The sequence below is a fragment of the Uloborus diversus genome, chromosome 7 (assembly GCF_026930045.1).
Source record: "Uloborus diversus isolate 005 chromosome 7, Udiv.v.3.1, whole genome shotgun sequence".
Classification (NCBI taxonomy): domain Eukaryota; kingdom Metazoa; phylum Arthropoda; class Arachnida; order Araneae; family Uloboridae; genus Uloborus; species Uloborus diversus.
Window position 1 is genome coordinate 42,146,807 of NC_072737.1, and position 27,141 is coordinate 42,173,947.

The following is a 27,141-nucleotide window of genomic DNA, read 5'->3' on the forward strand; positions in this document are numbered from 1 at the left end:
ACTCTGCACTAATGTTTCCTTAATGGCTTGACACAAATCATCCCATGTGAGTCCTTTGAGATTGTATACCTTCTTTTCTGGCTAACACCCCATTTGCTCCGCAGAAGATACCTTATCCGTTCTCCTCTGCCATCAAAGATAGCCTATGCATGTATGTTCTAAGAACTAAAATTTCAAAACTTTCTGGGGTTCCTCCTCTTCAATCGTTATTGCATGTAAGGAGTGCACACAGAGACTAACTTGGATGGGGGGTGTCAACTTACCACATGACTAACTTGTTAAAGAACTTAAATTTCAAACATCCCCTTTCCCAAACAGCGTAATTCTCGTCTAAATTTGCGCTTTTGGAACTGCAATTGAGAAATTTATCCTAGAAAAAGTTCCTGAAATCAACTCCTTCTCTTACGGTTTCCAAAGATAGCTTACACATGCATTTTTAAGACCTCATTTAAAAAATTTCTTGGGGAATTCTATCCAATTCCCCTTCCACAAACATTGCCCAAGGCTATCTTAAAAGTAGTCTAACAATTTGTTTTTGGAGCTATATTTATAAAAATTGTACGGGGGAGAGCCCCCGGACCCTCCACTTTTTGTACGAATGTTACACTTTTTACCGTGCAGGTGTTCGGATTAATAATTCTTTTTCTCCTCATTCGTTAAATGCAATTCTCTTAATTTAAATCCTCAAATTTTACGAATGGCTCCTTCCCAAAACTAGAAAGTTCTCTCTTGTACATTTGAAAAAAAAAAAAAAAAGGAGGAGGGGGGGGGGGTGCGCAGTGGCGTACCGAAGTGGGGGCGGAGGGGGGGGTCCGCCCCAGGCCCCGCTTTGACATAGGCCCCCAAATTTCAATTTTTGGTTTTCTCCAATATTGTCGCATATCTTGGTTTGAACGTTTAAACAAGTTGGCTTAATAAATCATAATTTTTTTAAAGAACAAATATTTGTTCACAGTGACTCCTTCGGGATCAATGGAGGGTTTATGATACCCAGGCCCCGCTTTGACATAGGCCCCAAAATTTTAATTCGTTTTCTTTTTCGCCAGACGTGCCTTATGGCATGGTTTAGATAAATAAAAAGTTGATTTTTTATGTAGAATGAATATTCTCTCGGTGACTCTTGCCTAAACAAAGAGAGGGCAAATTATGTCCCACAGGCCCCGCTTTGACATAGGCCCCGAAATTGTATCTTATTTTTTCCAGTAGATCTCATATACATCATGATTAGAAATATTAATCAGTTACCTGTATATGCGAGTATATATCATAAATTTTGTTAAATATGAATTTCTTTTCACAGTGACCCGTCCTAGTGTACAAAGGCACATGAGCGCTTGGGCCGCGAATTTAATGGGGGCCCCAAATTTTTAAATTAACCAAACCTATAAAAATCATTTGCTTTAATTTCGTTAAGTGCTTTCAGCAAAGTTTTATGCATTTTTTTTTTCAAACAATTTATATAAAAATAAACTAATGCATAACAGATGCACGTTTATAATTTTTGATCATTACAGAATACAGCTGAAATATCTGTTTTATGTTTTGTTTCGTGTATTAAGACTACGATGGTCTAGTCTTAATTCATACACTATTTTTGAAACCAAATTCAAACATATAATCAAGAAAATCCATTCCTAAATGAGAAGTTGTCTATCCTTTGTGGCGTTGGAAAAATCAGTCAGATAAATTTTTCTTTTTACCAGCTGCACTTCTGTTGTTTTAGGTTTCGTCTCCTGCCCGAAGATGTGTGTGTGTGTGTGTGTAACTTCTAAAAGCAAATCGGACCCCTTCTGACTCAAGCAAAGGGGACTTCCTTTTTGCTATGCCCCTTTCGACAGCGTAAAACTGTTTAATTGGTCAATCCTTCGGGACTTATGACCTTGACTGCGTAATACCTCCTCCCATCCATTCTATACTCGATCACTCGATTGCAAGCTTACTTGACTATAGAGAAATGAGCTGCGGCCAAGCAAAAGAAATAGTTCCTAGCGCTTTGTCCGATAATTACGCTCTTCGCTTTAGAAATCGGATTAGTTAGTTAAACCCACGCATACGCAAAATTTTTTGTGTCTTAACTTCTGTCGAACATTAAATATTTTTAATTCTACCAGCGAAGCCGCGCGGAGCGTTTTCCTCCACTTCAATCAAACGCGCCAGGCAAGTATAGGGTCACACCAGAGTTTTTTTGTCTGAAGAACATAAAGAGCGGTTTTTTTTTTTTTTTTTTTTTGTGAGTGAGACCTAGCAGAAAAGTTTTATTTAGACTGTGAACGTGTGAATTTCATCCTTATTTAGGTAAGCATGTTTTAAAAATATTTTTCTCTGAGATTAGGTGATATTATCAGGTAAATAGTTCCCTGGTGTTCTTACTCAAAGGAATAGTAAAAGGTTTTTTTTTCTGTAAAAGCCAATTTTTATCCTAAAATTAATTAAATCTGGAATGCCTAAACGTTTCTGTTCACTGTACTTGGATGTTCAGATGCAATAAATTTTTAAGATACAACATAATTTTAGGACTTTTTTCTGTTTTTGATATTTTCTGACAAAGCACAATTTTATTAAAAATATAGTTTTTTCTTAATTTTACTTAAAACCATGTGTTTTACTGTGGTATTTACAATAGTGTCCGAAATCAAACCAACACTACTGAAATATGTAAAAATGTACCACTTAAAATAATTACTGTAATATATGGTACGTACACATAGTTTGAGAAACTTCAGTTTTAATACCATGTAGGCCCCCATTTCGAGTAGTGCCCCAGGCCCCCATCTGTCTTGGTACGCCACTGGGGGTGCGTCTTCTCTTCAAGGAGTAACTCTTAAGGGACCGGCTGGCCTGTAAATGCTAGGGCCGACTTGTGCTGTCCCATCCGCCACTGGGGCAGTGAGAAGCAAAGGGATGTAAGTGGACATTTTCAAGTTTTGAGTAAAACGTGTTTAAAGATAACATCCTAGGTAGGCTTTCATTGAATATTTTTTCTAAATCATGCTGTATAGCAGCAACTACCAGAGCTACTAGTACCATCTCCTGGCCACCATGTCCTAGATTTTGTGCATTATTTTTTTATGAATAGATATCTGTGAGATTCACTCAAATTATTTTTTCTTTAATTTGTTGAATAAAAATTAAGTTTTGGAGAATTTTTTCAAAAATTCAATTTTTGATCACTTTTTGTAGTTACATTATTGGTATGAATATAGGAAAATCTCTCCAGTTTTTTTATTTTTCAACCAATTAAGCTGAATAAGGTATCAATTTTAAACTAATTCTTTTCTCTTTCAGTTTAAATAACAGAAAGTATTCTATTAATAGTCGAAAATCGCTTGAAAACGGGGAGAGAAGCTTTGCTCATTTTAGGAAGTTTTTTGATATTCGAAGGATTCTCATGTACAGCGGCTTGCACAGTAATTTTAGGGTCGTGCATAAATGACTTTTACGGGCCCCCCTCCATATTGTTTACCTCTACGTCCCTACATATATTTCACTGCTCATTTAAAAAATCTTGGGCCACCTTTCAAGCTCGGAACCGAGCCAATAGGTGTCCCATATGCACGCCCCTACTCATGCATGAACAATCCAAAGTATGGCCCGCAAATTTATAGTAGGGCCAGGGCCTCTTTATCTGATGGTGCAAGCCCTTCAATTTTTGGTAATAGACGTACAGGTTTTTAATGCTCTTTTTCCGTCCCAGGCCTTTTTTCAGGCTGTATTCTACCTCAATTTCTCTGGCCCCCTCCCGTTTCCAGGGCCTGCGCTAGTAGTTCTGCCGCCCTTGGCGATAATGAAAATTGTTGCCCCCCCACCCCATTGAAAAATGATAATATAAAATAAATAAAATAAAAACTGTCTTGACAAACACGGTGGTTGCCCCAGTCGGGAATCTCCGGCTAGTCAACCTGGCCAGTCCGCCCCTGTATACTTTTATTATTAAACTGAAAGGGATATGATCAGTAAATGGGGAAAATACTTGAATTTATACTGATAAGTCGATGCATCAGTTGCGGTTTTTCAAAAGTGGCAAATTAAGTCAATTACAGTACATTAGTAAAAAAGAAGAGAACGATTGAACATCTGGAACTATTTTACAATTATCTTCATATCTTCAGATACAAAAGGCAAAGGCTTTAGAATCTCTAGTACCAGAGAAAACCCTCCACTCGTCGTGTCTCGTCCCACGACCCTCTTTTTTTTCCTTCGAATTAGGAGTCAGAGGAAATGGCAACCACTCCGTAAAGAAAGTTCAACATTGGCGACGAATGCATGTCATCTGTTCCTAAGTGTTAGCTTTTGTGTCAAATCAGGTTTCCGGCTGTATGTTTGTTTTCTTGGCGAACTTAAAAACTGGTCGCCTAGTGGTGGTTCTTTTTCTATTATTTATATTTATATTTGGTGGTACTTTCAATCCAGATACAGTTGAACTCTCTTAATACGATTACGTTTAATACGAAATCAGGGCTAAAACAAACCTCTTTACTTAAAATATTCGTGGTTGAATACTGTACTTTTCTTTTATAGAAATTATTCATTATTTTGTTAGATAGTAGAAGTGCCATTGTGTATCGAGAAGAAAATGAGAAAAATTTCGCATGGAAAATAAAATCTGCAAATTTGTTTACCTGTGTGTGGACAATGGATATTTCAATTTACCTGAAGATAAAGCTGTTCATCTTCCATTATGGATTACTACAAGTTCTGCAAATGTCGATTATCATCTTCCGTTTTCAATATTTTCCAGGGTTCATGATTTTTTTTAATAAAAAAAAATCGGATTTTTTAAACTTGAATCAGATTTTTTTTTATTTTTTTAAAATCTTCAAAAATTGTAGTTATTAATTACTTTACACTTATAAACATAATATATTTCATACAATAGATGAATCCATTCAGCTTACTTTTAAAACGAAGATAAGTTCTCTAATTATCCAATACATTTTTAAGATTTATAAATACGTTAAGTGATTTTGTTTTATGCTTTGCTTAAAAATAAAGTTTCCATCATCATGTACAGTGTTAAAGAATATGCTGAGCAATTACTTTTCTTAACTATATTAGTGATGGTATATAAGAGAAATTGTATTTTTTTTTATGGTTCTATACTAATTAAACTGTAATTTCGGAGTAAAAGCAATATTACAGTAGTGAAATCTGTTTCACGCACAGAAAGAGGGATTCATGTAGTTTTGCCTTTTGAATTTAAGATTATTTTATGCAGTGTTGTGAAATTTAGAGCAACACATTCTAAAAATGCAAAATTAATTTATACAAATTTTAAAATAAACTTTTAAATCAATGAGTATGTTAAAAAAATCATTTGATTCAAACCCATTGATTTAAATCAATGATAAAAAAAATGATTTAAATCAAGCTAATTTAAATCAACGAACCCTGATATTTTCCAAAAGCATTCATTTCAAAGAAATAAGCAGTGGTATTCCCCTAGGGTATGCTTCATGTACGCCGTACACCTTCAAGCTTCAAAAAATTTCATATTATAACATATTATGAATGTGATCACATAGACATATTGTGCGTAATGGATTACTGGGAGTATACCCTCGGAAAAATTGATGGGATCGTCACTGGAAATAAGTGATATTTTTTGAATGTACGAATATAGTTAGATTACATTGTTTGTTAGCAATAATATTTTTAAATATAGGTAAGCATTTCTGTGCTTTTTCTCAGTATCATTCACTAACGGTTGTTAGGAATAATGGATGATATGAACGAATTCATGGATTTTGGACAGTTCGTATTGACCAAGCTCAACTGCATTTAGAAAAATCGGAGGCTCTAAGCATTGGTCTAGTCGCGGGACCCGATTAAGATATCGGGGGCTCTAGGCCAAACACTTTTTCGGATCCCCCCCTTGAAGCACAAAATTACAATTTTTACCTTTGGCTAAAACAATTTTAACCATTTGGGAAGCAGGGGCCCTTGGTCCAGAAGAGAAAGATCAACAGTTTTTTTTGCAGTACTTTAATTTGTAAAGTGTTACAGAAAGTAAAATATTGAATATTTTTAAAAACAACCTAATTTAAATTAATTATTGTAATCAAAATGTAATAATCCTTTGCACTTAGGGGCAAAAAATAACAATGTCTGGCAATGTTTGAATTTTATTCTTCAATTTTGATGATACAATTTATCAGTTACCAAAGAGATTAATTCTATGAAGCCTGTGTATAACGATACTGTCTATAACAATAAACCTGTCTATAACGATATTTTCCTTGGTCCCTGCAAATTGCCAGCATGAATAATCAAACTGTCTATAACGATAACTTGTCAATAACAATATTTTTTTAGGTCCCAACAGTATCGTTGTAGACAGGTTTTTTACTGTATAGCAGAAAATCACTGAGGAATCACAATAGCAATTTGTATTGATATTTTAAGCAACTTGGGTTTGTATTTTTATTAGGGATGCACCGGATAGTGATTTTGCCAGATACCGAATTCCGGATATGCTGCGTCTCTTCATTTGCCGGATTTGGATATTCGGCTTTATAGTTGCTTTTAGTTACACATACTTTTACGTAATACTACATCAAAATAATAAATCAAACTTGTTTCACACATTATTTCATTAAAAACATATTATTATTAAATAGTTTTATTGTTCACATTTATCTTTACAATAACTCATATAATTAGACTAGCAAAACAATGGTAGAAACGAAGTAACCTTGTTATGAAGTAATACATTTTCTTGTTTCCAGTTTTGTAATGACATAAACAAATTTTTGCTTTGAATTTCTTTTTATTAAGAACAGTACACATGTATAAGAATTTTCTAACATTCAAGTACGAAAACGTTCCATCTTCACTTTTTTCATTCTTTAAAGTTGCAAATTAACATGATTAATTTATTATTGAGATTTATGCTAAGCACATTCACTTCCTGAAAAACAAATTAATAAATTTATTCTTAAATAGTAATAAACTTTAAATGTTACTTTACTTCCAAAAAATAGAGGCACACATTCTTAAAAGAAGCAAATTAACATCTTAAATATATTATTGAGAGCTACATTTTAAAGAAGTTCATTTCTTAAAAAACAAATTTCATAAACTTATAACTTAAACAATCAACTTAATATTTTACTTTTGCTCCAAAAAATACAGGTATGCATTCTGAAAAGATGTGAAATAACATCTGAAACATGTTATTAAGAATTATGCTAAAACTTTTCCTTTTTTAAACAAACGAGTAAACTCGTACTTAAATAATCAACTTACAAATTTTCTTTAATTCCAAAACAATACAGATACGCAAGTCTTAAAAGGTTCAAATTAACACCCAAATATATCATTCAGAGTTATGCTAAACAAGTTCACTTTTTTAAAAACAAAATTTTGAACTTAAACGTTGATAATCATCTTAATACTTCACTTTAATTCCAAAAAATTAAAGTGAAAATTCTTCAAAAGAGCAAATTAACCTTAAATATCAATTCGAAAAAATTCAGGTCGTAAAAGATGATAATTAGCATCTTACATATATTATCTTGGGTTATGACAAACACGTTTACTTTTTAAAAACAAATTAATTCACTTAAACAGTAAACTTAAAATTTTATTTTAATTCCAGAAAATAAAGTTACACACTCTTTAAAGGTGCAAATTTACATCTTAAATGTATTATTAAGACGTAAGCTAAGCACGTTCACTTTATAAAAAAGAAATTAACAAATTTAAATCAATAATTAAAAGCAATATTTTAAGTTGATTTTTTAAGTCAAAAAAATGAAGGCAGACATCGTAAAATAAACAACTTCAATATATCATTTAAAGTTATGCTAAACAAGTCCACTTAAAAAAAAAAAAATTAATAAACTTACACCTTAATAACCATCTTAAAACTTTACTTTAGCTCCAAAAAATAAAGATATACATTCTTAAAAGAAGCAAATTAACACCTTTAACATAAATTCCAAAAGATACAGGTACCCTAGTCTTAAGACATGCAAATTAGCATCTTAAATATATTATTCAGAGTCATGTTAACACGTTAACTTTTTAAAAACATATTAATAAACTTTTACTTAAAAAAAACAATTAAAAATTTTACTTTAATTCAAAAATATCCAGGTACAGTCTTTAAATCTGCAAATTAACATGTGAACGATTTTAACAGTTATTTTAACCATGTTCACTTTTTTAAACAAATTAATGAACTTATAGTTAAATAATCAACTTAAAAATTTACTTAAATTCCAATAAATGCAGGTACATATTCTTAAAAGATGCAAATTAATATCTTAAAATAAATTATTAAAAATTATGCTGAAATTGAAATAGTCTGTAGAAAACTGGTAATTTTTGGGGGATACCTTTCTATTTTTTTCGTTTTTCCCCTCCGGAAAGAAGTTTTGTTTTCATCCAGAAAAACTGGATATTTTCATGCATAAAATTTTGTACTCAGAACGTTTTACTATTTACATTCTGATGCTTTTATTCTGCATATATTTTTTTCTGTCAGTTTCCTACTTGAAATCACTAACTTTGTTAAATGCCATAAGCTGTAAGATTTTAAGGTCTCTGTAAATAAAATATTAATTACTTGCTCACTAAAACTGAACTAACTTTAAATGTGCAGGACACACTCATATCAATAATATCAATTACAGGAAATTATTTAGTTTAATGTAGTCCATTTAATATGTATGTATACATTTACTCACATTTGCATAAATACATGTAATACTAAAAGAGAAAGAGGGGGACAATTTCCGGTTCAAATATTTCAATTTATTTATTTAAAACAATCCTGAAAATTACTATCCAAAAGGTTGATTTAACAATTACAAAAATCACAGCTTGTCTCAAACTAATGGTCGAATAATGATTTGACTAATTTAGATATTTTTTGGTATTTTGAGTGAGGAAAGATATTGAGATTTATGAAGCAAAGATAATACTTTTTTAACAGCAAATGTTGAATGTATACCTCTGTCAAGAAACTTATAAATTAAAAATATAGACTGCATACATTTTAAAATAGTTCAAGTTTCATGCTTTCTAAGAAAACATGACTATTAAAAAACTGCATTTTCGTTTGTATATTTTCCTTCATCGCAAAACTTCCGGAAAGTTTATCTCTGTGCTAAACAAATTAAAATTAAGAAAAAAGAAAATGAAGCAATACTTTGAAGCTATTATTCCTAACTGCACTATTCACTGTCGATTTTAACCCAATGCTAGAAATTGGTTGTAAGTCTTGTCACGCCAAACTCTTGAAAATCTCAGATCTGGACAAAATTCTGGATATTTTGGCTAATCCTTATTCATATGGGTCCAAGTAAAGCGGTTTGGCTGAAATGGGGGTCGAAAGTTGTCAGTTTGGCTCTAGAAGTTCAACGAAGTACTTAGAATTAAGTTTTTTTCTTTTGTAATTTCATTTCGCTGTGTGCTAATTGAATGCATTTGAATAAATAAGGTTGAGTGCTATTCGTTAATAATTCGTTCGTGCATTTAAACTGAATACTCATGAAGTTGCGAATAATTATCTTTATTAGAATTTTTTTCATGCAAACAATATTCACCTCACAAAAACAGGTTTGAGTGTATTGAATTTAATGTTTACTAGTGGTTAAAAAAAATATTCCACAGTAAAAACCATTGCGTTTCTGGAGCCAAACTAGCAACTTTGGACCCCCATTGTATCTGAGCTAGTGCCTATGCAAACAAATCACTTGATCTGGGCTCATAACTATGGCGAATTCACTAGAATTCAGAATTTTGTCCAGATCCATGACCCTCAAGGACGTGGTGTTTGGTACTAAGACAATTTTTCTGTGAAAATCAAACATTGCTAATGTTAAACAGTAAGTTATGACAGCCAAATATAAGCCAGAAATATATGCAATACACTGAGACTAGTTATCACGCCTAGCGATTGCAGTTTCGTCCTTGTTATGAACAATATGAACTCATTAGTCTGGAATAGTGAATAACCAAGCTGGAGACGTATGTCATCTCATTGAATCTGAGAGTGCCAACAAACTGGTAGCTACCAGTTCGCTGGAATTCTCAGGATTGATGGACGTATAAGGGGCATTCCACGGTATTTTTGACATTTATGTAGAGTCCGTAACGTGACCTTTTTTGCCATAACTTTTTAATTTACTGTTTGATTAGCATATTATTTTATTTTGATCTTTTCCTACCAACACACCAGCTGAAATTAAAATAATTTGCAAATCAAACGGTAAATTAAAAAGTTATGGCAAAAAAAGGTCACGTTACAGACTCTACATAAAGTCAAAAATACCGTGGAATGCCCCATAAACTAATTTTACTTTAGAAACAGAAATTAATGAAGTAAACATGAAAAGTTATTACATCATCCAAAAGGTTTACAAAAATTTAAAATTTTTAATTAACCCCCCCCTCATATACACTGGTAACCCCCACATCAACGCCGGATAACCCACCCCAACATTACCGGATATCCTGCAAAATTCTGCCGGATATCCTGTCCGGAGGGGAGCGGTCGGATACCGGATAGCAGAAAAATGTGCCGGATAGCCGGTGCATCCCTAATTTTTATGCACGGTAAATGCAAGATTCTTTATTCATAACATAACATGTTGCCATGATTAACAATTATCAAATCATGTATCACGAAAGAAAGTAATTATCCATTTAAATGGCAGCATTGCACATAAACATAGAAATACATAGATTAATATTTTCTATTTTAAATTGGCGTAAAATTAAAATTATTGGTTTAAAGTTTGAAACAAATAATCGGCATTTGGCAAAATATGGTATTCGGTGCATAGTATACTTGCCTAATTTGGTTTGTATTTTTCAGCAATTTGCTTAAATTGGTTATACATTTCTGTCCTGATTCATGATTTGATATTTGATTAGGGCCATTCCACGGAAAACGGGTTATTTTGTCCCACACGCAATAATGTCTGTATTGTAAAAAAGTAAAAAGTCTTGTGAAAAGAGAAATGTTCCTTCAAAATACTAGATACTATCTGCTTTTTATTTATTTTTTTTTAAATAATTTTACATTTTTTTGTGAAATATTATTTTAAATTATGTATTTTGCTTTCCTTTTCATTGCTATTTAATTAAATAAAAGGTTAACAACATCTTTCGGAGTTTTTGTAGCATTAAGATAAGGGAATGGTAATGACATTTCCCCTTGCAGTTTAAATTTTAAAATGCCGTTAAATTTTTATTTAAATTTTTTTTCCTTGCTAATCATTGATTTGTTAAATGTTTAACAACTCTCAATTTGTTTCGAGATGAATTTTTCCTACTTGTCACTCGCAAAAATTAACGTGTTGAAAAAATTACCCATACTCATCGTTTCTGTAGTCATAATTAAATCATTACAACCAGGTATTTTTTAAAATATAGATTCGACAAATATGTACAAGACTTAAGGGTAAAAATTGCTTCAAAATAGAATTTTTGTTAAAAGAATGATTTTACTTAAATTTTGCTCAAAAGGAAATTAAAATGTTTTTCTACTTGGCAAAACCTGAGTTATTTAATTATTTGTTTTTCAACTTTAAACTTGATTCAGTACAAATGCATAGGTATACAGTTAAAGAGGATTGTTTGATTTTTCTTCTTTTTTTAAGCCATCTTGGGGCACCATGAGCAATCAAAAACTTGTTATATTTTTAAGGGAATTGTTATATTTAAGGAAAATGATGCTTCTGGTGCTATTATTACTGGTACCAAGAGGTTCTGCTAGGCTTTTGCTAGATTAATCGAAAACGAGCTGATGTGTGCATTACATGACTCCAATTTAATGTCATTTTCTCATTATTGGCAGTTTTAATGTGATTCAATAGTTTACTCTCTAAATATCACCAACAGTGGCTAAATTGAAACCAGATTTAAAAAAAAAATTAATTAATTAAAAAAAATCGCCAAATTTGTCGCCAAGTTGGCGACAAAACTTGGCGTCCAAAAGACTGGCGATATATCGCCAAGTGTCCGCCAAATTATAACACCACTTGAGTTTACATCGAAATTAGCAATGATTCCCCCCAAAAAGGGGCAAAAGACCCCTTTTGGAGCATCCGAATGCAACCAAAAGCGAAGGTGCACAACTAGACCCCACTAGGAGTCTACGTACCAAATTTCAACTTTCTCGAACACTCCGTTCTTGAGTTATGCGACATACATACACACATACATACGTACTTACAGACGTCACGAGAAAACTCGTTGTAATTAACTCGGGGATCGTCAAAATGGATGTTTCGGGTGTCTGTACGTTCCTAGGCATATATTCACGTGTTTTTGGGTTCAAAAATAAACTCAACATTCATTCGAGGGTGAGCAAAATGGAAATTAAGGCCGATTTTTGAGTGAAATTTTTTTTTGCGAATACGCTTCCTTTTTTGTAAAAGGAAGTAAAAAAGAACGAAAGAAAAACAACCTTGATCTTTGGTTGCAAAGTTCAGATAACTAAGGTTCTACTGCAACTTTGTACAGTAATAATACTACAAAAGTTCTATATGCCACCACAGTTAACCAAAACTTGTCTTTAGAGTTTCTTTTCTTTTTTTTTTAAGTATCAAATAAAAAGAGTGACGCATAGTTAACCGGTATGGTATGATTCCAAGTTATCCTGAATTATTGTATTTAATATATACTACGATGTCATCTATGTTACATTTAATTTAAATCGTATAAAATTTGCATCAAAGCTTGTTTTGCGCCACATTTTAAAAGGTTTTAATTACTGTGACAGGGGCATGCACAGAAATATCGGGGCCCTTCACAAATGACTTCAATATGCTCCCCCTCTATATTGTTTACCCCTGCGTCCCTACCGATATTTTACCCCTCATTTTAAAATCTTGGGCCCCCTTCAGGCTCGGCCCGGGCCAACAAGTGTCCCTCCTTCACCCGTGCACGCCCCTGTGTAGTGATAATTTAGACACAGTCAACTCTCTATAACTCGAAGTCGTTTTACTCTAATATCCTTTTATCTCGAAGTTTTCATTGAGTTCCAAACACTTGAGAATGCTGTGGGATCTTCCCAGATCTCGAACTAACGTTAACTCAAAGGTTTAGCCGGTTCCTTGGGACTTCGAGTAATTGAGTGAGAGTTGACTGTATGATGTTTTTCTATATTTTTAAAAATATAGTTCTCAGATTTGGATTAATTAGTTATTGAAGTTTCAGATGTTTCTTAAAGTTATTTATTAAATCATACTTAAATGAAGCAAAATCTGATTTAAGTCAAAAAGTCCGATTTTTATATTTAAAAAAATTATATACATCTGTATGATTTTTATTATTCTGTCATAGTAAATCAAGTAAATTTGAAAGTTTGTCTATTCAATTTTAGTTTGCGGGAAAGTTTTGTGAGAGAAAACGACTTAATAAATTTTATTTAAAAATGAGCATAAGAATTTTTTTTTGGTACTTTATCTCGTATTTGAATGGAATGTCATGATAAAATTTTTCAACTGTAAGTTACCGCCCCATAAGTCAGGGCTAGTGATTGCAATACCGGTATACCGAATACGGGTATTTCGTTCTATTTTGCAATTTCGTAATGCCGGCATTAGCTGATGTAAACTACCGGTATTTTCGGTAATAGATTCAAATGATAAGATGTTTTTAATTTAAGAATTTTCACTTTAATTTATTAGATATCTGCTGTTATTTCTAACGAACATTTCTCTTTTGATAAGACAGTACCAAAATCAATCCATTGATATTCAAATTTGGCTTCAAAAGCCCGAACTTGTAGAATATCCATTATTAAAAGTAGCGGAAAGATTATTAAATGAAGTTTTCTTCACTGAATGGTGTGATGAATTTCATTTTCTTGCGTTTGTGTACACCATGTTTTAATTTTTTCCTTTACATTGATCATTTACTTCCCCTTTTGTTAGCCTACTTTCCCAGTAAAAGTCAGAAAAAGAAGAAAAAAGCATGAAAGAAGGCTTAATGCATCTTAAAAATATCGCGAAAAACAAAAAAAAAAAAAAAAAAAGGCAAAAATAGATAAAACAATTAAATAAATATCGAAAAATTAAAAATTGGAAAGTAGGGTATTGAGATGGGGGAAAATGTCTGTCGGTCTGTCTGTCTGTCCCCCCCCCCCCTAATAACTTTCGAATGAATAGTCCGATTCGAACAAACTTTTTTTTTGTTCGAAAGATCTCGGCGAGGACACCTCATTCCCATATTTCACTTTTTGATTTGAACTATTTTTCGTTCAATTTTGAACAGTTCAAAAAAACTTAACATTAGCGCCTACGGGGAAATTCAAGGAAATTCCGAACTATGAGGCGAATTTGCTTCAAACAAACTTTGTAGGAAAAAGCTTTTGATGAAAAACTTGTATATAAAATATCTTTTTGATTTGAACAATTTTCCGTTCAATTTTGAACAGTTCAAATCCCGTAACATTAGCGCCTACGGGGAAACTGAAAGTCAATGTAGATTCCGTACTTGAAGGCGGATTTACTTCAAACAAATTTTGTTGGAAATAGCTCTTGAAGCCAAACTCCAGACTTCGACTCCGAGAATTTAGGGGGCACTTGACTCCGACTCCTGTGCCTTCGACTCCCCGACTTCGACTCTGACTTTGTAGCTTTGGCAAAAATTAATACACGAAGGACAAATGACTGACTCCGATTCTTAGATATTCGACTCCGACTTCTTTACCCCAAAATGAGATTGTTTCCGACTCCGACTCCGCAGCCATTATTTTAACTGTGAAATAAAGTCATTTATGTTTCTACATAAAGTTATGCGCAGACGATTTTTTTTTTTTTGACAATGAAAATTATTTTTTTAAGTTGACATTTTATTGTTTTTATTTATTTCGGTAAGTGCATTAATTCATTTAAAAAATTGTTTTTGGCAACAGGGAAAAAAGAAACGATTTTTTTTGATATGATGTTTTTATGAGCTTATTAATTTTAATTAATATTTTTTCGTTTTGAAAGCTGTTAAAGATTTTTTTTAATGGAAAAAAGTGTATTAGATGCTTTGTTTAAAAGTTGCTGCTATTTTATTTGTTCAGTTTTTTTTTTTAGATGAGTGAGGAATATTTTATTCCTAGAAATCAGTATTTTAAAAAAATGTTTGAAAACATTTGCGATTTTAGCTATTTTTGAGAATATTGATCAGGTACTAGAAAGTAGTATGGGTATACGGGAAAGTAGGCTCGTCTAGTTCTAGACAGAACTTCTTGTTGATGTTCATTGCATGTGTTATTACGAATGTATTTGTGCTGTGCTATGAGTAATGTATTCCAACCATCAGTTGCAGCAATACTTTACGATATATTTTTGAAAATAGCTGTCTCAACTACACTGAACAGGCACGTAGCTAGGATTTTGTTAAGGGGGGGGGGGGTCCAAGGTTGCACGGACTTTAAAAATGGAAACATGCTAAATCAGAAGCATTAACTGTTAGTTGTATAAATTAATACTAATCCAATCAAAATTACAATTAATGAGGATGATAATTAGCTTAATTAAGTAATGATGTAATATAAGTATGATAATTAAAGCTTTGCAATATATTTGATTTCAAAAAAAAAAAAAAAACTCTTATTTTCACTACAATATCAACTGTCTAATAACTCAATAAATGCTCCATAATTCCCCACTCCTGACTGTTTCGAATTGGATTTTGGACTACATTTAATGCTTGTATGGACGAAAATGTCGCCAAGGCTCATTAAACAGAAGCTCGAAATGTTTCTTAATTCATTAATTTTTTTAGAATTCATTTAACGATAAAAAAATGGAATGATACTTCTCATCTTCATCCTTTTTTTATAGTATTTTCATATAAAAGCTTAGGAAAATATTATTAAGGCTGTTCAAGCAACTAAAATACATAGGAAGTGTCTTTGCTCGTTAATAAGTATTTTCTTGTGATTTATTGCTAAAATAGATATCTAAGGATCAGTTATGGTATTTACGATGAATTAAGTTAAACAGCAAAATTTCTTTGTCAAAATTTTGAACAAAATTTGAATGATAATTTGTTTATAAATACTATTTTTTAGGCCATCAAAGATATTAAACATTTTTCTTGGACATTTTCTATTTAAGCAGTTTCGCATGCAGTGTCATTTAAGAGTGATAAGAGGAAGTATTACTTTTAGAACTAAGGAAAATGAATAAATACACTTACGAACACATTGTATATACATAGTATTTTTATGTATAGTCTTTACCCCTCTTCAGGAAAACAAATAAACTAAATCAGATCCGTAGTTCTGTTCATTAAGCTGATTCAAAACAACTTCTGTGCAAAATGTTCCATTCTAAATTTAAAATTTCAATTTAAACAACAACTGTAGGGGAAATGATCGATAGTAACACTAATGAATCATCACAACAAAATTTGACACTCTAAACCTAGTTATTTTACTAACAATATGGAAATATGAAAATTTTAAATTTCTACATTTGGCGGTAGTCATCCGATTTCGATCCTTTAGGAGGTAATCTTTGTCCTATTTGTGATAACATGGCAGCACCACAATTAGATATAGTGTACAAGCTAATCATATTTCGGTGACAAATACAAAAGGTTTATAGGTAGTTTAAAGACTCAATTAGCAAACATTTTGCTCTAAGTCATCAGATGTTATAATCTAAAGGTTTAAAAAAAAGACTAATCTCTTGTAAAAACTCTGAGAAAAGGTGTAAATTAAAAATCTAGATACGATTTAAATTGATATTTTGAAATTATATAACAACTAGAAAATCGCCCGTCAAGGTATGAGGGATGAAAATTGACTCCACATTTGAACGAAGAAATTGCCTGTTTGGTGACATTTTGATAGTTGACATTTTAAACCCTAACTCCAGTGGATTAACTATAAGCTTCGGTAGATAACGTTCATTGTTGACCACTTTTTCGATTCTTCAGTGCCCTGAAATGACACAGTCTAACCAGTAAATCAGCTAAGTTACTGGATCAAGTTCAGCGTTCAGCCTTGTCACAATAAAGCCTTTCCCAGTATTTTAAACATTATTAAAACATGTTATCAAATTATCACGGCGTGGCGCGAGTTTCATTATTGATGACGTCAGGAGTGTTACTCAATCATTCGCTATTATATACATGAGAACAAGAATAACAACTATATTATTTTTGCATTCGGAGTCTACTGTGCTTTTTAACCATTAATGTACAGATACTTATTAAATAATTCTTGAATACAAAAAAGTCAGTAAATAGCTATCAAAAAATTTGCTAAATGAAGCATATGCACGAATATTATATAGTATTTTATTCGAAAAATGGAACTAGAAGATAGAAGAAAATATATATTTTTAGTTAAACTAATTAATAACTTTTCCTTTTGACCTCGTGAACACAATTCAGTTAGTATTTTAAAATAATGATTTAAAATAATGCGTTAATCATTCCAAATTTAAAAAAACCGAACACATTCAAATTTTTTTTTATTGAAATCGTCATTTTTTTAAACTTTGATATCGTTGAAATCAATTTTGTTACATTAGTATTAACCTTTATTTATTCATCTTTTTTTTAACCTCCAGATGCATATTTTTTTTCCCTTTTTTATAGATCGTATCTAAAACACAAAAGATAAAACATTTGCAAAAATTTTTGTTTCTTTTCGTTACATTTTTGCTCAGAAAGAGTGAAAGAAAAAAAATCTCTCTGTTACCTTGTGATGAAAATGAACAAATATTCAGAACGAATTTCCAGACATTAGTTTCATGGTGGTAAAAAGACATTTGATCAATGGTAAAAGTTGCGAGCTTCCGGGACACAATGATATAAGTAATCAATTATTGCTACGAATAAATACATTGAATTGATTAGTTAAAAAATGAAATGGTATTCGATGTTATTTTTGTTTGAACAAAATTTTTAAATGCGAAAGCAATGCATAAAATTGCTCCTGTTGTTAAAAAAAGAAAAACAAAAACATTTAAAAAAAACTGCAATACAACTTACCCTGTGGGGTGGGGGGGGGGGGGGGGGGGGTCGGCTAATTTTTTCCTATGTTTTTTGGTTCTACTCATGATTTTTCCCTTTCAACTTTGGAGGAAAACATTCGTGCTACCGACCCAATACCAATGGCAGCGATAGAAAAAGTGAATGTGCGACCTGTCACCAGAGTTCTGCGCTTTCCATGACTAGGAGCCTTTAGGCACCTTCTAAAAAGACGGCGCTGTATTACATGGGCGGCTAACCCCACCGGACCCCACGACTGTCCAATAATAAACTAGTATGTTATGGCCATCACGAAACTTTCTTCTATATTTTTCTTTTTCTTTTTTTTTTCTTCTGATCCCTCCCCATGCTTGACGAGGAAGCAATATTCCCAACAAAAACAAAATTACACATGCAAAAACTTGACGACCATCCCAATGTCTGAATTATTGCAAAAGCAAAGCAAAGAGCGAAAATTGAAAGTTATTTTAAAAGCCTTGCTTGAATGAATTACAAATATTTTATTTGTTAACAAACATAAGATGGCAACAGTTAAAAATTTTAAATCATTGAGATAATATTTCCTATCATTTCCATACAATTAAAATCACGAGAAATACGCAGACGACAATCTATTACGATTTATCTTTCTTATTGTTGCATTAATAAAAATATTTTTATTCGCAAAAAAAAAAATAAAATAAAATAAACACCTCTTGGAGCGATCGGCGTCAAAATAGAACCAAAGCCTGTTTACATATGGATTCACATATATTCCAAATTTCAACCAGAACGTAGCATTACTTCTTGAGATAGGGCACTCAAAATGGAAAAAAAGAACGGGTGATTGCGCTACCCCCCTTTTTAGCTGTTGACACAAAAATAAAATCAGTTCTTATACCCACTAAGGGCTACTTGCCGATAAATTTTTCTTTCATTCCGTTCATTATTTCTTGAGATACAGCAGTCACAATTGACGACAAAAAACGTTCTATAGCTCAACCCCCGTTTGAGTTATTGACACCAAAATTGAATCAGCACCTGTTCCTGTTAATACCAACATATGGACCAAATTTTGTTTGATTCCGCCAGTAACTTCTTGAGGAATAGCAAGCACGCGTAACTCGAAAAACGTCCCATTGCTCCACCCCCCTTGGAGGAATTCTCGCCAAAAACTAATGGGCACAAGTTCACATAGGGGCACATATGTGTATTAAATTTCGTTCGATTTCATGCGGTAGTTTTTGTTGTAGAGCGGCCACAAAAAACTGGTCACACACAGACGTGACACACATACATACACACACACATACACACACACACACAGACAGACACATTTTCCAAAAATGGTCGAAATGGACTCAGCACACCTCAAAACGTTCGAATCCGTCAAAATTCGAAATTCGAAAATTTGCACGAATCCAATACTTTCTTCTATATATTAGATATAGAAGAAAGTAAAAAACAGAGGGCAAGTGTCGCTTTCCTCTTTGTGTGACCTTCCCGCAAAAACATTCCTGCAAAGTTCCTGTCTCCGACCATTTTCATCATTGATGACTCTCATCAATCTTTCGTTGACAACAAATGTTTGTTTACGAGCTGCCGGCGATTCCTTGCGGGAAAGGGCATGGTTTTAAATCTGAGAACTAGGAATTCACTCGCTGCTCGTTGCTGGGCGATTTTCTTGCGAGGCAGGGGCCAAAGATAATGTCTCCTTTTCGGCAGGTCTGCGACGCGAACAAAGACGCGAACCACGGATTGAAGACTTATGTCCCCCCCTCCCACAATTACCACCAATCCTAGAGGTTCTATTGTTCTGAACTAAACTGAACGTGAGAAAGTTGTCGATTAATAAAAATATTTAGAACAAAAAATTTTTTCCAAAAAATATTTTTTTTTTGTTGGAAAATTCTGTTTATGTTAGTGCAGGAGGACAGTGACCTATCAGGAAGGGGGGGTCCGGACCCCATGGACCCCCCCCCCCCCCCTTGTCTACGTCCCTGCACTGAATTTTGAGAAAAACCTCTTCTTATTAACAAATGGTAATTAGTTTTCACCGGAGTTGGTGTTCTGTCGTGTCTCGCTATTTAGCGGTATGCTTGGCGAGATAATATTTAGCAGTTTTATAGTGCCTTGAAAATTTGCATGAAGTAAAAGTAAACCTAACTGGAAAATATTTTTAGATATTTACATAATCTTTAAGATAAGAAAACGATAACTAATAATTAAAAAAATTAATAAAATTCATCGTAAAATTCAAACCAAAGGGTTGATAAAAAGCAAGTTCAAATCGATTTTTTATCAAGAGAAAAACCTTGAAGATGATGTTAGTATTAGGAATTCTGTCTCGAAGAAAAATTACAAAAAAAAAAAAAAAAAAAAAAATACTACGCACAATGCAAGCGAACAAACAATACAAAAAAGAAAAAAAAAAAAAAAGATTTATTCAAAACCAGCCAGCAAGAGGTCGAATTATTTGCAGATGAAGGACTTCGAGGCAATTAGAGGAGATGTATCGCGCATTATCAACAGTACCTGCGTGAATTCAGAAAGAGCATTTTCACCTGCAGGAAAGTTGAGCACTAAAATGAGTTCCAGACTTGGAGACAATTCAATAGATGCATTATGTTTAATACTACTACTGATTTTTACTTTCTTCTATATCTAATATATAGAAGAAAGTATTGGATTCGTGCAAATTTTCGAATTTTGAATTTTGACGGATTCGAACGTTTTGAGGTGTGCTGAGTCTATTTCGACCGTTTTTGGAAAATGTCTGTCTGTCTGTGTGTGTGTGTGTATGTATGTATGTGTGTGTGTATGTATGTGTGTCCCGTCTGTGTGTGACCAGTTTTTTGTGGCCGCTCTACAACAAAACTACCGCATGAAATCGAACGAAATTTAGTACACATATGTGCCCCTATGTGAACTTGTGCCCATTAGTTTTTGGCGCGAATTCCTCCAAGGGGGGTGGAGCAATGGGACGTTTTTCGAGTTACGCGTGCTTGCTATTCCTCAGGAAGTTACTGGCGGAATCAAACAAAATTTGGTCCATATGTTGGTATTAACAGGAACAGGTGCTGATTCAATTTTGGTGTCAATAACTCAAACGGGGGTTGAGCTGTAGAACGTTTTTTGTCGTCAATTGTGACTGCTGTGTCTCAAGAAATAATGAACGGAATGAAAGAAAAATTTATCGGCAAGTAGCCCTTAGTGGGTATAAGAACTGATTTTATTTTTGTGTCAACAGCTAAAAGGGGGGTAGCGCAATCACCCGTTCTTTTTTTTCCATTTTGAGTGCCCTATCTCAAGAAGTAATGCTACGTTCTGGTTGAAATTTGGAATATATGTGAATCCATATGTAAACAGGCTTTGGTTCTATTTTGACGCCGATCGCTCCAAGAGGTGTTGATTTTTTTTTTTTTTTTGCGAATAAAAATATTTTTATTAATGCAACAATAAGAAAGATAAATCGTAATAGATTGTCGTCTGCGTATTTCTCGTGATTTTATTTGTATGGAAATGATAGGAAATATTATCTCAATGATTTAAAATTTTTAACTGTTGCCATCTTATGTTTGTTAACAAATAAAATATTTGTAATTAATTCAAGCAAGGCTTTTAAAATAACTTTCAATTTTCGCTCTTTGCTTTGCTTTTGCAATAATTCAGACATTGGGATAGTCGTCAAGTTTTTGCATGTGTCATTTTGTTTTTTTTTTGGGAATATTGCTTCCTCGTCAAGCATGGGGCGGGATCAGAAAAAAAAAAAAAGAAAAATATAGAAGAAAGTTTCGTGATGGCCACAACATACTAGTTTTATTATGATATTTGTTTCTTCATTTTATATGTGTTCACAATACGTTTTCATAAATAATACAATTTAAACAATTATGAAATGTGGCAACAAAACAATATATTTTCAAGCAGTTTTTGAAAAATTTCAAATACCGATATTAATACCGGTATTCCGGTATCACGTTTTAAAAGTACTGAATACCGGTATTGGATTTTTGGTCCAGTATTGCAATCCCTAGTCAGGGCTAAGGCAGAGCTATATTTCACACAACATTTTTCAGGTTTTAACTTTATAATAAAAAGAAATAAATAAAAATCAGATCAAAATAATATGCTAAAATAGTTTATACTTTAAAATATTTTCAATTTTGTGTGGAGAATAATGAAAGTTTGTGGATTATAAGTATAAAGTTATCTATTTACATAAACTGTGCGATACTTAGTACTACAATCAAATCCCGTTTTAACGAAGTCCAATGGACCAGCAAAATCAGCTCGTTGATACGAAATTTCGTTCTACCGATATTACGAAAGTTGGCATCATTCTTGTATAATTTGAGTTGAGGATTAACAAAGTCTTCGCTAAAACGAGATTTTCGCTGAAACGGACTTCACTAAAGCGGGATTTGACTTAAAAAACAAAGAAAAAATTCTGTTCTTTTGAATGCTTCCAGTTTACATTTTTTTCCCCTATTTGATGTAGACTTTTATGTATAGGAGAAATTTACTTGCATTATTATAAAGTTGAAATCTACATAAGTAATAAAAGTAGTTTAAAATGTAAATATGTGTAGTTACACATGTGAACTGCATTACATGCACATTTTCTGTAAATTATACGAAAATTGCATGTAAAACCGGAAATCAAGCTTTAACGTTAGGAGAGTTTTTAACTATTCAAAGTACACTCTATTTCTGTTATCTTAAGTTTTATTTAAAAATTGTTTAAAAAAATTGAGCACATTGTTCTAATCCATAAACAGAATGTTATTCCATAATAATATCTTCTTATGGGTGTAATCAAGCTTTATTAAATTGTCATTTTTTATGTGTGATTTTTAAAATAATTTTGAGAATGCCATACAAATCCAACTTTGAGTAAGATATAAAAATGGGGAAAAAAAATGTTTTTCTTCTTTACATACAAAATATGACTAGAAAAAGTTTAATTTATGTTGCATTCAATTATAATTATAACAGATGCATATTTCATTTATTTATTTTTATTGTTAAAACGTATTCATTTTATCAAAAAAAAAAAAAAAAAAGCTATATAATAGCTTTTTTTTTGTCATTTGAAGATTTCTTATTTGAACTAGCCCCTGCAACATTTTTTGTATCAAAGGTGTGGGAAGGCTTGATTTTCATTTAAGTGACATTTTCTTAAATGAAATACTTTAAAAAAAATTACATAACTACTTTTTTTTAAATCTTACATGAAGGTAGATTAAAGCTATGAAGTTTTTAAATTACTTATATGTTGCAGATAATAAATTAACTAAGGAAAAAAGTCTAATATTTCTTTGTAATTTTTAGTCTTTAAATAATTACCATATTTTTATGTATCTTCTTTATACTCTGCGTCTGACAATTGGTAATCCATGTCGTAATCATTGACGTGAAAAGAGTCACTTTGTTGAGAATCCTTGTCGTAAACTTGCCTATTTTTAAGCATTGAATGGTCAGGCATTGTATCGTCACTAATATCTTCATTTTCATATTTACTCTCACTCTCGTCACTTCGAGATGTCTCCACATCAAGAGATAATTGCTTGCAGACGGATTCCATTGTTTTGTAATTAAAGCTTTCCATTTTTAACACTATGCATTGATCCCTCTGGCGTAGCTGTTCAAGCAGTTCGTTCATAGCGTTTGTAGTAATGTTACCAGTAAGCAACACTGTCGTCAAAACATTCGCAAGTGATTTGTTAAACTGCAAACTTTGAGTCTGAAGCTCTGAGCTGATCTTGTGTATGTCAGCAATTGATCGATTTCGCATTTCGTACACTATCTGTTGTAGGATGTCATAGATGTGGGTTTCTTCTTCCTGTATCCGTCTGCACGAGTCGATAAATGTATTTTGTGCTACCAACAGTGTAGAAAAACTACTGTCAACTGTGTTACTAAGTTCGACAACTTTTTTATCTAAATCTTCGCTAATGTTCGAAATTTTTGGCTCTAAATTTGGCAATGGTTCAATTTGCTCATGGAGTCTTTGGAATTCTCTTCGTACGAAATCTCTTGTTCTGCTTCCCTGTTCTAATGTGTTCGATAAGTCTAATTTCAGTTCATCCGACGTTTTCCACAGCTCTTGAATTCCATTCACTACCTTTTTTGTATAAAGTTCTACATCAGAGTCAAGCTCTTGAAATTTTGTTTCTCCAACTGTCAGAGCCTTTTGTAAGACAACAGTCAAATTTTCCAGTTGTTCTTGTGTTACGGCTGTATTGACTTCACACATGTCAATGCTTCTGCTTCTTTCGCCATGGTTAAAACTCTCTGATAGGTTGTCAATTTTCTTATGACTGTCTTGAAGCATCGTTAACATTCGATCTTTCGTACCTGAGACAGTTGTTTGCAAATCCGTTAATGCCTTTTCACTTTTATTTTCGTTATTTTTGAGTAACACGTCAATACTTTTCAGCTGTAAATTGTGGTCCTCGTAATTCTTTGTAATGATTGTTAATAATTCATTCTTAAGTAGTTGATGATAGTCATTCATATTCATGCAAATTTCTTCCAATTTTTCTTCTTTCTTTGCCAATTCACTCTCCATCATCGCGTGCCTCTCTTCATTTCTTATGAGTCGTTCCAAAATATCGCCAACGGTGCTGTGCAACTCCCTCTCCAACAATTCTAGTTTGTTCAGCACTCGCTCGAATTTTATATCCAATTTCGCATCTAAGTATGCAGCTTTGTTATTTATTTTTTCGTTTAAACTTTCCATTCGTCGATTTAAATGCTCGTTCGAAAATTCTTCTTTAATGTCCTTACTAACTACAACTTCTTCCACTTTAATCATTCGCACATCGAATTTCGTTTCGAGGCTTCCCAATTTTGTTTCTATATTCTCCATGCGTCTAACTAGCTGCTCCAGGGAAAAATCCAGCCGTGCCAATTTCAAAGTGTAGCCGAAAGTATCCAAACTTCTCAACTTGTCATCAATGGACATCAGAACGTCCTGGACAGGTTGCGGCACTTCTATCCAGTTCTCGCTCGTCATTTCTAATCCTTTCATAACAACATTGTCAACAGTCTGTTTTTCCCGGATTCTTTTCATCAAGCTCGTACCGGTCACCAAGTCCGTTAGAACGAAGCATAGCAAAGAAATGAAACTGAAACAGCACTGGTATCTCCTGCGCTTCATAGATGTCTACTGAATCGGATCGCGGTGAAATGAAGAAGGCGAAATTATTGAACTTCGAAGGATGGAAAAAAAATCGTCTTTGGAGCTTTTATTTTTAACGAGTTCGCGTGTTCAGTATTGCATGGCGAATGTGGAGCAAAGAAGAGAAGGAGAGCAGTCCATCACTGACTAATCACGTGTGAGGTCTGGCTAGTGTCAGGGTTTGGCGTGACATCCCGCCACATACTAGAGTTCTTCATATCAGCCCTTTTCCTAATATTGTTTTAGGGGAGGAAGAACAGTATCTTATGTCTCTCTCTTAAAAAGACCGCCCTGAGTGCGGATGCTTTCCGCCGCGACAACAGATTTGTGAAGTTGTTGCACCCACGACGCTAAATATTTTATAGTAAATCGTGCAAATAGTGGACTGCGTCCAAATTGCGGAAAATAATTTAGAGACCCAAGTTCACAGGTGCTGATCCTTGCTAAAGGAAAAAAAGACCCGGCTTAAGGACCCCCACCGCAGGGGCCCTTGTACCGGCTGGCAAATTCACCCTATTTTTGTGTTGTTTTCGTTAAATTTCGATATAAAAGCTCATAGGAAGATTAGCAAGGTGGGCTCATGAATTCTAGATCACATAGAACGTAATAGCAAAATATTATTTGAATTTGTTTATTGTGATGTTTAAAATCAAGACTGGTGTATAAAGTGTACATCAATGTGGTTTTTAACACTAAAATATAACTTTTTGCAATCGATTAGTATGTTTGGTAATTTATACCCTCAGTGAAGTCCGTAGAGCAAGTAAAGACAAGAAAGGTGCTTATTTGCAGCTTCGCAGTTCTTTCTTCGATCGTACTGTTCAAGGAAGCCCTTACAGATGCCGACACTTCTAAAATTTCTAAATTTTGCCCCTTGATAACATGAATATAAATGTGTACGTATTGTACTTGTTATTTAATTGGTAGTCTATCCTAAATCCCCTGTTCTTAGATCTAAACGAACCACATCCCAAATAATATTATTGAAAAAAAAAAAAAAAAAAAAGAAAATATATAGAGGAAAAATCCTCTTTTTTTCAGCGAATTAATAATTGTTATAGGTTTACTTTCGGATCTATTTTTAACAAAGTCTATGCTAATTGCCATTTACTAGTCTAGGTTAAGGGTCTGAAATTAAGTTCAGTGAATTTTTGATTTAAAAATTAAATTGCTACCTTAATTATTCTTTTCGAGCTTTCAAAATCTGACTTATATTCAAGTCAGCCTTCATACTACAACACTAAAAAGGAAATTATCCTCTAACTCCTTTCAGGATCCAAGTGATATGCTTCATTTGAATTTGGCACTTGGGAGTGAAAGTTGAAACATATTTGCAAAGTTTATCCACATCCTGAAAAAGCTCTTTCATTACATACCTCACAGACTGAAAATCCCCAGAAGTTGTAATTTCAGAGTGTTCAAACAAAGTGTATATTATTATATTGAATCTCAATTGATAATTTTATTATTAATCTGATATCTGGTTTTCTTTGTACAGTCAAGTGCCCATACTTGGGAAAGTTTTGAACTTTTCCCTTTAGTAGCATATTAATCATATGTTTTCCAATTAAACGAAGTATTGTATTTTTAGGAAGATTCTTAGTATACTTCACTTCTGGACTAATTATTTTTGTTACTGTTGTAATATTTTCAAGTATCATAAATCGGTTTAAAATAAATCAGTTTTACTTGATCTCTTTTTTTATCACTCTAAACTAGACTTTCAGGTTATTGATTACAGAAAGGGCATGAGTCCCCCCCCCAAAAAAAAAAAAAAAATGATTTCAGTAACCGAATGGTGCATAATTTTAAAGTGAAGTAATGATCCTACTTCTACCTTGTTTAATCCAACGCCTCCTAAACACTTAGTTTAGTCATAACAATTCTTCTTGAATTACTAGTTCAGTTATGAATGAAATGAACACTTTTTACTGAATTCCGAAAAGTTTCATTCGAGGGACTTTAGCTCTTCCTGGAATAATCGATTTACTTGATGATAAGTTGAAAATCACTGA

General features: G+C 32.8%; 2 protein-coding genes across 2 annotated transcripts in view; one reads left to right on the plus strand and one right to left on the minus strand.

Annotated features, from left to right (window-relative positions):
- LOC129226673 (uncharacterized) overlaps nt 1–27,141 on the plus strand; it is a gene marked incomplete in the record, with an annotated part of 92,214 nt that overhangs the window by 39,541 nt on the left and 25,532 nt on the right.
- Nucleotides 6,682–25,521, minus strand: LOC129226031 (myosin heavy chain, non-muscle-like). The gene is made up of 2 exons (XM_054860608.1): nt 23,290–25,521; nt 6,682–6,907 (listed from the first exon to the last, which is right to left on the minus strand). The coding sequence occupies exon 1, from the start codon at nt 25,103–25,105 to the stop codon at nt 23,297–23,299; it is 1,809 nt and encodes a 602-aa protein (XP_054716583.1). The 5' UTR covers nt 25,106–25,521; the 3' UTR covers nt 6,682–6,907; nt 23,290–23,296.